The sequence below is a fragment of the Rana temporaria genome, chromosome 5 (genome assembly GCF_905171775.1).
Source record: "Rana temporaria chromosome 5, aRanTem1.1, whole genome shotgun sequence".
Taxonomy (NCBI): Eukaryota; Metazoa; Chordata; class Amphibia; order Anura; family Ranidae; genus Rana; species Rana temporaria.
In genome coordinates this window covers 171,862,636-171,874,663 of record NC_053493.1, presented here as the reverse complement: position 1 = coordinate 171,874,663, position 12,028 = coordinate 171,862,636, and the positions used below count along the sequence as shown (strand labels likewise).

At 42.7% G+C, this 12,028-nt stretch overlaps 1 protein-coding gene across 1 annotated transcript in view; it reads left to right on the top strand.

The window, feature by feature from the left end:
* CTNND2 (catenin delta 2) overlaps positions 1-12,028 on the top strand; it is a 672,820-nt gene that overhangs the window by 630,910 nt on the left and 29,882 nt on the right. The window contains 1 exon segment of the mRNA XM_040353393.1: positions 11,401-11,524. Within this exon segment, the coding sequence (XP_040209327.1) occupies positions 11,401-11,524 (124 nt within the window).

Here is a 12,028-nt window from a genome sequence, read left to right as displayed (position 1 = left end):
GGCCAGGTCCTTTACCGGCATATTGATCCGGGTCTTAAGTGGTTAAACACATTGGCCCAGATTCACAAAGCACTTACGCCGACGTATATCAAGTTACGCCGACGTAAGTGCAAATGTGTGCCGTCGTATCTGTGCGCAAGACCCACAAACAGAGATGCGTCTAAAAATAGGCTTCACTCTGCCGACGTAACTTGCTTACGCCGGTGTAGAGTGGGCGCACATTTAGGCTGGGCGCATAGTGCCACTCCCATTGATTAGCTATTCAAACATGCAAATGAGGGAAATACGGCGATTCACAAACCTGCGTGCGCCCGACGCAGGCTACTACAGGTGCGCGTAAGTTGTACGTCCGGCATAAAGTTATGCCCCATAAAGGAGGTGCAACCCAGCAGCAGACATGCAAAGGTCTGCACCAAGGAACACAAGCCGGCGCATTTTACGTTGCACGTGTGTCTGGCTGGGCGTAGGTTACGTTCATAGCGTACACAGTGATCCGGCGTATCTTAGGCAGTTGTTCCGACGTGGTTGTGAGCAGGCGCAGGGGGATGCGTCCACGTTACGGCGCATGCGCAGTTCGTTATAAGTACTTGTCTGGCGCTCGGCCCATCATTTGCATGGGGTCACGCCTCATTTGCATGGGTCATGCCCACTTCCACCTACGCCGCTCTGCGGCTTCCTGAATTCCATGCTTGCCTCTCTGCGCTGCATCGGCGTAGCGTACATGGGTTACTCTACGGTGGCGTAATGTGCGCCGTGCTCTCTGTGAATTTGGGCCATTACCTTTACCAAAGTCATCCAGATCTCTGTCATCTTATTTTGAGTCTCAGCATCCCATTTAATTAATCTATTTTTCAACTCAGCAGACAACCTCAGAAAATTCCTCAGACTCCTTAAAGGGTTCCAGGATATTTCTAAGTTCTCTGATCTGAGTCTCCAACATTTTTATTTTACTTTTGCCTCATACACACGATCGGAAATTCCGTCAAGAAAAGTCCGATGTGAGCTTTTGGATGGAAATTCCGACCTTGTGTATGCTCTATCAGACTTTTGCTGTCCGAATTTCCGCCAACATAAGATTGAGAGCAGGTTCGACAGAAAAAATTCCTATTGGAAAATCCGCGAAAAAAACACGCATGCTCAGAATCAAGCAGAAGAGCCGAACTGCCTATTGAACTTCATTGATCTTGGCTCGTCGTATGTCTTGTACGTCACCGGATTCTTGACGGTCAGAACTTCTGGCAGCATTTGTGTGACCGCGTGTATGCAACACAAATTTGAGCCAACATTCCGTAGGAATTTCCGATCGTGTGTACGCGGCAAAAGTTTCCTTAATAGTAAGAACTCTAAGAACTCTTCCAAACCTTTCATTGCCTCATCATCCATAAGTCCATCATTTGGGGGGACATCCCACCTCAGACGTCTCGGGATCAGTTTTGCTGCTAAGTATTAGCTCATACCTCAATGCACCGTTGAAAAGGGAGTGGTTAATTGTTCACAGTTTGGCGGAATCCTAGCTTGGATACTTAACCCTATCATATCAGATCCTGACGTTGGAGTAGTAGATCTGACAAATACGTTTTCCCAGTGGAGAGAAGGACGTGTCCTGTAGATCCAGTCCCTTCAAGTCCTTGGTGTGAATTAAGCGCAGGCGATCCACCACCGTACGGTGAGCTGGGTCCACATTGGAGGGTAAGAGTATTAATTTCTTCCCTTGCCTAACGGTGAAGGCACTCCCGGGTGATACTCTCTACGGCACACCATCACTTTAAGTATTGATCATAGTGTGTTGACTTAGGACAGGTCTCCCTCCATTTTGGATGCCCACTGATGAACTTTATAGTGATAGTGGTTTTAGAACCTTGCAGCTCATTTTTTAATGTAGATTGTTATATCCCATTCACTTACAGTCGTTTTGTGCTATTTGCATATTCATGTTATAGACATATGACCTCAGGTGTTGTTTACATTTTGGATATATTTTATTTTCAGATTACCATTTTTGTGTTGTTTTCATTCTCATTATATACACATTATTTTAGGTGGTTTTGGTCACCTTTGATACACACTACACTGTATTTATTAATTTCCACGGTTATATGTACTGTTTCATTACATGTCTAGTAACCTATAGATTCCTATTGGGTCTATCCTTGACGTTTATACTTACACGGTTTTCATACTCTGTATTTCTATATATGGAAATGTCATATTCTATACTTTCACTATGTTTATTTTCTAATTATTGGTTTATTTCATTTTCCACATACACAGCGCTACACTTTAAATTTATTGCACTATTCCAATTTTTGTCTGATTGTTGTGTCTAGCAGCTACTTTTTCTCTTTTGTTTGGCGCAATATTTGATATTTTATTTTTGATTGCTGCTAAGTATGGTTCGATAGAAGTGATATCCCACCAAGTTTTAACCTTTTTTTTTAAAACCTACCCTAGTTTTCTAAAGGTGTGGGCTAATTAATTTCCTTCCATAGTAGACTGATTTCTACTCAGTGTCCTGAATACATTTTTGCAGATTGACATACATTTGGAATTTGTTTAGATTATGGGTAGGGGCATATTTGAGATCCTTATCGAGTACTTTAATTTCCTCTTCGTTAAGGGGAGTTCCGCTCAGGTTATAAATCACCTGTTGGGGTTTTACTCTTTAATTCTCCTGCCTCCTCTCCATCCTCTTACTTTTCTTTTCCTTAAATGTGCCACTTCGTGGGTTGGTTGCTGGGGTTGTGTGCCCCACCAACCTCTCGGATTTGGGGAGACAAACGGAGCTCTCCTCCCTGATCCTCTTGGGCTCCGTGAAAATCCCCTCCCTCACGTGATCCCCGATATTACGTTTCTGTACTGTCGTGGGAACCTTCCTCTAGTATAAGTGTCAGGATTGGGGGTTGTTCAAAATTACTCTAATAATGGTTAGATCTGTTGCCTATTAGCTTTAATTTTATTGATGTATTGTTTTATTGATCTTTACATGGACAATGAATGTCTAAAAGTGTGTCCTGTGATTACTGAATGAATGCAGAGATCGATTGAAGGTTCTATCAGGAAGTCAGCCCCTCAACTTTTGATCGTTCTGTAAAAGGACTGTATGAATGACCTTTCTGTTAGTTGAGAGGTCCATTCATTAAGGTGAGCGGTCTGTACCTCTGGTGGTGGAAGCACTGAAAAGGATGCACAGTGATTATAACCGTTCTCAAGCACCCTGTTCACTATCAAGGAATCTTTCTCTTCTTGTTGGGGTGTCAGCTGTCGACACCTTTGGCTTCTGAACTCTACACTCTGGGACTCTTTGTTTTATGTTGCATAGCAGTTTAATTTCTAGCGCTGCACTGTTTTAGATTTATGACTCCCCTTATATTGTACTGCTGTCAGGAAGAAGCTGAGGACAGAGCTGGGAATCAGAAAGTACGAAAGTGCTGAGTTCCCAGGTCTGTAAAACCGATGTGCCCATTATGAGGAGTTCCCACCATTTCTGTGCTGAGTTCCTGGGTCTCCTGTACATGTTACCCCCCTTCCTGCTCACATTACCCCCCTTCCCTGTACATATTACCTCCCTTCCCTGTACATATTACCCCCCTCCTGTACATATTACCCCCACTCCTGTACATATTACCCCCTGTCACATATTACTTCTCTTCCCGTACATATTAATTCCCTTCCCTGTACATGTTCCCCCTCCTGTACATATTTCCCCCTCCACATATTACCCCCCCCCCCTCATGTACATATTACTCCCCATCCCTGTACATATTACTTCCCTTCCCTGTACATGTTACACCCTACCCCCCTTCCTGTACATTTATTTAGATGTTGCACTAATTACTGCTCAGCCTAACAGGGGTTAAAGCTGATGCTGTCTCGCTGGTCTGCACACTGAGAACCCTGCATAACAAAGGGCTGCAGTAAATCGGGCTATCTCTCCTCACATTCTAGAGATCCTGGCAGGGACTAACCTGCCAACCTGTCAACTCCCTGGAGTACACAACAAGGACAGCAGAGCAGTAGCAAAGCTACCTAGTCCCATAACAGAGTAGTAGAGAAACTTGGAGTTTTCACAGAAATAGGTCTGTTGCTTACCTGCACGCAGTCACAGCACCAGAGACAGAGCAGCTGCAAGTTCACTTCGGGATACTGAAGAAAAAAAAACACTGTTCGGGCCATGAGTTCCACAGAGCTGAACGGATGTCACTTCAGGTTTATCACTGTCACAGAGAAGCCGGAAGTGATGCCGCAACTCTGAGAGAAAGTACCACTCAGCGGTGACAATAAAGAACAAGGCTGCCATATTAACGCCTTGTGGCGCATTTCATTGGGCCACAAGGAAGGTCAAAAGCAGGCAAATGAAGCATCTCGTCTGCAATCACATGATTGCATAGACATCACGCTTCCAATAAGTCACTGTGTCCGGCGCCTGAACACAGTGCATCTAAAGGACCTTTTTTTAGGGGCCCTTTTCTTTCTTTTTTTGACTGCACTGGGGGAGGGGTGGGGGCAGTGCCCGTGCACACCCTATGGAAAAATATGAGCGTCACATGAAATGGCCTGGTGGGCCAGATTCATCCCACAGGCCTTGTGTTTGACAGGTGCTATAGTTTATCTATCAATAAAGTTCAAATGCTTTTGTTTTGTTTTTTTATTTAACTCGGCCAGAGTTCTTGATGGAAGTACAGCTGTCAGGCTTCAGGCCGGAATATAAGCAACAACAGTTTCCAGAACCAGCAAGATGGCTGTGGCTCCAAACAGCTCCTCTCACGGCTGGGTGATAATGACAGAAATTGGAGGGGGTGTGGCTACATGTTTCAGGGCAGACAGACATGCCCCTTTATCAAACCATAGCCAAGTTGCAAGGACCATTTGAGGTGGTGGAAAAAAGTGGGTGAGGTGAACTACAATGTACATCAGCCTAGAAAAAGAAAACCCTACCAAGTTTATCATGTAAATCTGTTAGAAACCTGGAGATACAGAGAACAGATATTCGCTGTGGTAGATGTCAATTTAGGGGACCCTGCAGGAGTTGACTTTGTGCAGATTGCTTTTACCTTGTCTAAGCCTCAAACATAGCACATGAAAGTGTTTTTACGGAGAAACAAAAGGATGTTCTCAGGATTGCCTGGTCTCACCAATGTCATTGAGTATGACATTATAACAAAACCTAATGTAAAGGTCAATTTAAAGCCCTATCATATCCCAGAAGTATATAGAAAGGCAGTGTCTGAGGAGGTGCAGAAAATGCTTGAGCATTAAAGAACCACATAGTGAATATTAATGACATTTCCAAATGTAATTCCTATCCGATGCCCCATGTAGATGAGGTTGGGTCCCGTCCGGTATAGGTAGATACCCCTCACCAAGGAAGCCAGGGAGAAAACTGCTTTTTACATCCTTTGACCTTTGAAAGGTCACTTTCAATATTAAAGGATGCCAATGGCCTACACTCTGCCCTGGGCACATTTCAAAGGGCAATGGACAGGACACTACACCCTCATTGGCAGTATGCTTTACTCTATCTGGACATTGTAATTTTTAGTACCAATTTGAAATCGCTCCTTCCCTGGGTTCAGGCAGTCCTAGATTCTTTGAAGAAGGCAGGGGATTAAGCATCAACCCGAGAAGTGTCCAGTTGGTACATTGTGGGTAGGGAGCTAGTAAAACCCCAAATGATCAAAATTAACAAACAGGTCAGAGCATTTGTGGGCATAGTTGGCTACTATTGGCGGTTTGTCCCACCATTGCTGCACCATTGACAAACTTAACAAAAGGCATGAAGTCAGTATTGATAATGTAAAATAGAAAAATGATTGCACAGGTAGAAAAAATTAAAATAAGTGTAAGCTGCTGGCAACAACACAATAGAACCACATGTGATATAACAGAATGAATAACAAAAGTTGCCACGCATAACATTCAAAATAAATAAGGAAATACCTATAAAGTTCATGCTATTCTCCATAGTTGAAAGAAACAGTGATTGAAATTGAAATCTCCTCGTAAGTGTCCAATTTAGCAGAACAGGTAAATGTAAGTGCTGATCACCCAGGTGTACCTCCACCATAAATCATATAGAATGCCTCCTTACCGGGAACCTAGACTCCAAATTATAGGAGTCAAAATAGGCATAGTTTGTAAGCCCTGGAGATCTAATTGGCTCCCTCTGTTAGGGGATAGTGTCATGGCTGATGGTAAGGATCTCTCCGTCTCAGAGCCCATGAGAAAGATAAAAACTACCCACATAGAGTAAAACTGTAGATCTATTTATTACAAAGTAGCGATACTAAAAACTTGCAGTATTCCAGATAAAATCCAGCATGTAGCAATCAAAAGTTCCCAGGAACCAGTCTGCTTGTAAACAGCTTTGGCGTGCGTGGTGACGTTACAGACATGGACTCCTCCTTACGTGTTTTGTCAGAGTTGATGCCATTGCAGGCATAATGTAATCATTAGATGCAGTGGCTGCATTTGTTTACTTTTTTTAGGCCTTTTACCCTCTGTTTTTACATAGTGATCTTAACTGCTTGCCGACTGCCCACCGTCATTTTACGGCGGCAAGTTGGTTCCCCTGCGCGAGAGCCCCTAGCTCTACGTTGGCTCTCGCGCAGGCCACTAGGGGCGCGCGCGCGCCCCCCGCTCGCCCCTGACTCCTGTGCGCGTGCCCGGCGGGCACGATCGCTGCCGGGCACCCACGATTCCTCGTTACAGAGCGGGGACCAGGAGCTGTGTGTGTAAACACACAGCTCCCGGTCCTGTCAGGGGGAGAAATGCTGATCTTCTGTTCATACAATGTATCAAAAATGTGTCAAAAGTGTCCGAAGTGTCCGCCATAATGTCGCAGTACCCATAAAAATCGCTGATCGCCGCCATTACTAGTAAAGAAACATATTAATAAAAATGCCACAAAAATACCCCCTATTTTGTAAACGCTATAACATTTGCGCAAACCAATCAATAAACGCTTATTGCGATTTTTTTTTTACGAAAAATATGTAGAAGAATACGTATCGGCCTAAACTGAGGAAAAAAAATGTTTTTATATATATTTTTGGGGGATATTTATTATAGCAAAAAGTAAAAAATATTCATTTTTTTTCAAAATTGTCGCTCTATTTTTGTTTATAGCGCAAAAACTAAAAACCGCAGAGGTGATCAAATACCACCAAAAGAAAGCTCTATTTGTGGGAAAAAAAGGACGCCAATTTTGTTTGGAAGCCACGTCGCACGACTGCGCAATTGTCCGTTAAAGCGACGCAGTGCCGAATCACAAAAAGTGCTCTGGTCTTTGGGCAGCAATATGGTCCGGGGGTTAAGTGGTTAATACACCTCCATTATTAGGCCCCTTTCACATTGGGGCATTTTTCATGCGGTACAGCGCTAAAAATAGCGCTGCTATACCGCATGAAAAATCATGCCCTGCAGTGTTCAATGTGAAAGCCCGAAGGCTTTCACATTGAAGCGGTGCGCTAGCAGGAGCGCACCAAAAGTCCTGCTAGCCGCATCTTTACCGCGGTATAGGAGCGGTGTGTTCACCGCTCCTATACCGCGCCTTCCCATTGAAATCAATGGGAAAGCGCGGTAATACCGCGGTATTAACCCTTTTTCGGCCGCTAGCGGAGGTTAAAACCTCACGGCTAGCGCCCAAATATCGCGGTAAATACGACGGTATAGCCGCGCTAAAAATAGCGCGGCTATACCGTCACCGCGGCTCCACGCTGCAATGTGAAAGCAGCCTTAGAGTGCCTTCACTAAAGGCGTCTAGGGGAACCTTTGGATAGCAGCATTGTTAATCTAGGGGTGGGGAGTGTTAGATGTACTAGCAGAGTTATGTACACAAAATAAAATTAAGCTGAACTCCAGCTGAAACTTAATAAGCAGTTTTTACTTTTGGGATAAAGATTTTACATAAATAAATAAAAGTAAATGACACAAAAAAATAAAATAAGCTGAACTCCAGCTGAAACTTCATAAGCAGTTTTTACTTTTGGGATAAAGATTTTACATAAATAAATAAAAGTAAATAATTGTAAACACCCCTGTCTACTAGTAGTAAATGGTTTGTCTCAACCCTGTAACTGATACATCTGCAGGACAGCTTGTTATTTAAAAAAACTTAAGACCTACTGGCAGGATCCCCATGTAAAAAAAAAGAAAGAAAGCCTAAAAAAGAAAACCAATGTAGCCATTACATCAATGAATTGTTAAGTAATATAATGAATGTTTGCTTTTGTGTTAAATACTGCTTTCATAAATATGTGTTTCAAAGGAAAATGATTCCATAGGAAAATATATATATATATATATATATATATATATATATATATATATATATATATATATATATATATATATATATATATATAGTGAGGAAAATAAGTATTTGAACACCCTGCTATTTTGCAAGTTCTCCCACTTGGAAATCATGGAGGGGTCTGAAATTGTCATCGTAGGTGCATGTCCACTGTGAGAGACATAATCAAAAAAAAAAAATCCAGAAATCACAATGTATGATTTTTTTAACTATTTATTTGTATGATACAGCTGCAAATAAGTATTTGAACACCTGAGAAAATCAATGTTAATATTTGGTACATTAGCCTTTGTTTGCAATTACAGAGGTCAAACGTTTCTTGTAGTTTTTCACCAGGTTTGCACACACTGGAGGAGGGATTTTGGCCCACTCCTCCACACAGATCTTCTCTAGATCAGTCAGGTTTCTGGGCTGTCGCTGAGGAACACGGAGTTTGAGCTCCCTCCAAAGATTCTCTATTGGGTTTAGGTCTGGAGACTGGCTAGGCCACGCCAGAACCTTGATATGCTTCTTACAGAGCCACTCCTTGGTTATCCTGGCTGTGTGCTTCGGGTCATTGTCATGTTGGAAGACCCAGCCTCGACCCATCTTCAAAGCTCTAACTGAGGGAATGAGGTTGTTGCCCAAAATCTCGCAATACATGGCCCCGGTCATCCTCTCCTTAATACAGTGCAGTCGCCCTGTCCCATGTGCAGAAAAACACCCCCAAAGCATGATGCTACCACCCCCATGCTTCACAGTAGGGATGGTGTTCTTGGGATGGTACTCATCATTCTTCTTCCTCCAAACACGGTTAGTGGAATTATGACCAAAAAGTTCTATTTTGGTCTCATCTGACCACATGACTTTCTCCCATGACTCCTCTGGATCATCCAAATGGTCATTGGCAAACTTAAGACGGGCCTTGACATGTGCTGGTTTAAGCAGGGGAACCTTCCGTGCCATGCATGATTTCAAACCATGACGTCTTAGTGTATTACCAACAGTAACCTTGGAAACGGTGGTCCCAGCTCTTTTCAGGTCATTGACCAGCTCCTCCCGTGTAGTCCTGGGCTGATTTCTCACCTTTCTTAGGATCATTGAGACCCCACGAGGTGAGATTTTGCATGGAGCCCCAGTCTGAGGGAGATTGACAGTCATGTTTAGCTTCTTCCATTTTCTAATGATTGCTCCAACAGTGGACCTTTTTTCACCAAGCTGCTTGGCAATTTCCCCGTAGCCCTTTCCAGCCTTGTGGAGGTGTACAATTTTGTCTCTAGTGTCTTTGGACAGCTCTTTGGTCTTGGCCATGTTAGTAGTTGGATTCTTACTGATTGTATGGGGTGGACAGGTGTCTTTATGCAGCTAATGACCTCAAACAGGTGCATCTAATTTAGGATAATAAATGGAGTGGCGGTGGACATTTTAAAGGCAGACTAACAGGTCTTTGAGGGTCAGAATTCTAGCTGATAGACAGGTGTTCAAATACTTATTTGCAGCTGTATCATACAAATAAATAGTTAAAAAATCATAAATTGTGATTTCTGGAATTTTTTTTTTTGATTATGTCTCTCACAGTGGACATGCACCTACGATGACAATTTTAGACCCCTCCATGATTTCCAAGTGGGAGAACTTGCAAAATAGCAGGGTGTTCAAATACTTATTTTCCTCACTGTATATATATATATAGATTTTAAGAGAGTTACTTACGATTAAAATCATAATTTTGTTAGGCAGTTTGGTATTCTTCCTGTAAGTCTGACCCTTGCTCCTGTACCAAACTTCTGTTTACCTTTCTTTTTCACTGTTTTGTGGATATTTTGCAATTGACCGAGATATAAAGTAAACCTCAGACATGAAATATGAACAAAGTATATCCCTCTATAGTATGCACTTGTCTCAATTCAGAGCACTTAGGGGCAGATTCACGTAGAAATCTGTTACGCTGCCGTGGCGTAACGTATCCCATTTACGTTAGACCACCACAGGTTTACAGCGTAAGTGCCTGATTCACAAAGCACTTACCTGTAAACTTGCGGCGGCTTAGCGTAAATCCGCTCGGCGCAAGCCCACCTAATTCAAATGGGGCGGGCACCATTTAAATTAGGCGCGTTACCGCGCCGAACGTACTGCGCATGCTCCGTCCCTAACATTTCCCGATGTGCATTGCGCTAAATGACGTCGCAAGGACGTCATTGGTTTCGACGTTAACATAAATGGCGTCCAGCGCCATTCACGGATGACTTACGCAAACGACGTGAAATTTAAAATTTCGACGTGGGAACGAAGGCCATACTTAACATTGGTTAGGCCACCTGGAGGGCACCCTTAGTTTTAAGCCGCGTATCTCTACAGAAACAACGTAAATTTAGAGCGATGGGCAAAGCGGACGTTCGTGAATCGGCGTAACTAGTCATTTGCATATTCTACGCCGACCGCAATGGAATCGCCACCTAGCGCCCGGCCTAGAATTGCAGCCTAAGATCCGACGGTGTAAGTCAATTACACCTGTCGGATCTTAGGGCTATCTATGCATAACTGATTCTATGAATCAGGCGCATTGATACGACAATCGTATCTCAGAGATACGACGGCGTATGAGGAGATACGCCGTTGTATCTCTTTTGTGAATCTGGCCCTAAGTGTCTGGCTGCTGCCTCGTTCCTCTGATATCTGCATTAGTCAGTTCTGATAAGTTTTCCTGACGCCAAGAGAAAAAGGTGACAGGGGAGGGAGCTCAAGCACACAGCCTGTAATTGACAGCCTCGGCTTTGTTTCTGTGTGTGAAGGGGGTTTTTATCCCTTCCCTCCAGTCAGCTCTCATCTCCCTGCACCCTGCTTTCTGAAAGTTTAGATATAGTATAGAAATTCTGGACTTTGAACAGTTGTAGGGAAGAGGGGACTCTACAGATAAATCGGCACAGCATATGTAGGAGAATATGTTTTACCTTTGTGTATCACCTGAGGCCAGTCACTTCACAACCACTTTAACCTGTTCAGAACTATAACGTCTTGAATAGCATTTATATATATATATATATATATATATATACACACAACTGTGCACTGTGGAGTCTATTTTTAAAAATGTTATTTTAATTTTTTAGGATGGATGGTCCCAGTACCAATTTGTAGCATCATCAACCATTGAAAGAGACCGGCAAAGACCTTATTCTTCCTCTAGGACACCATCCATTTCTCCAGTTCGCATGTCACCTAACAATAGATCAGGTAATTTTTTGGGCATAATACTAGCTATGTTATACATTGTTCTGTCAAAACAAGCATATTTTTCATAACTGTACACAAAAACAAGCATGTTTAAACATACTGGGCTCAATAAAGAAGATTGCATGCAATATTTGGATCATGTATCCAAATATTGCATGCGATATTGAAAATTGTAGTTCACTATAGGTCTATGCAGTATTTGCCACAAAAATAAGAAATGTTCAATAAATACTACATAAAGCCATTTAACCTCCTGCTTACTGGACACATATACCCCCTTCCTGCCCAGGCCAATTTTCAACTTTCAGCGTTGTCACTCTTTAAATGACAATTGCGTGGTCATGCTACACTGTACCCATATGAAATTTTTATCCTTTTTTTTCACATAAATTTAGCTTTTTTGTTGGTGGTATTTAATCGCCACTGGGTTTTTGAAACAATTTTGAAAAAAAATGTTTTCATAGTTTGTTATAAAATTTAGCAAACAGGTACATTTTCTCCTTC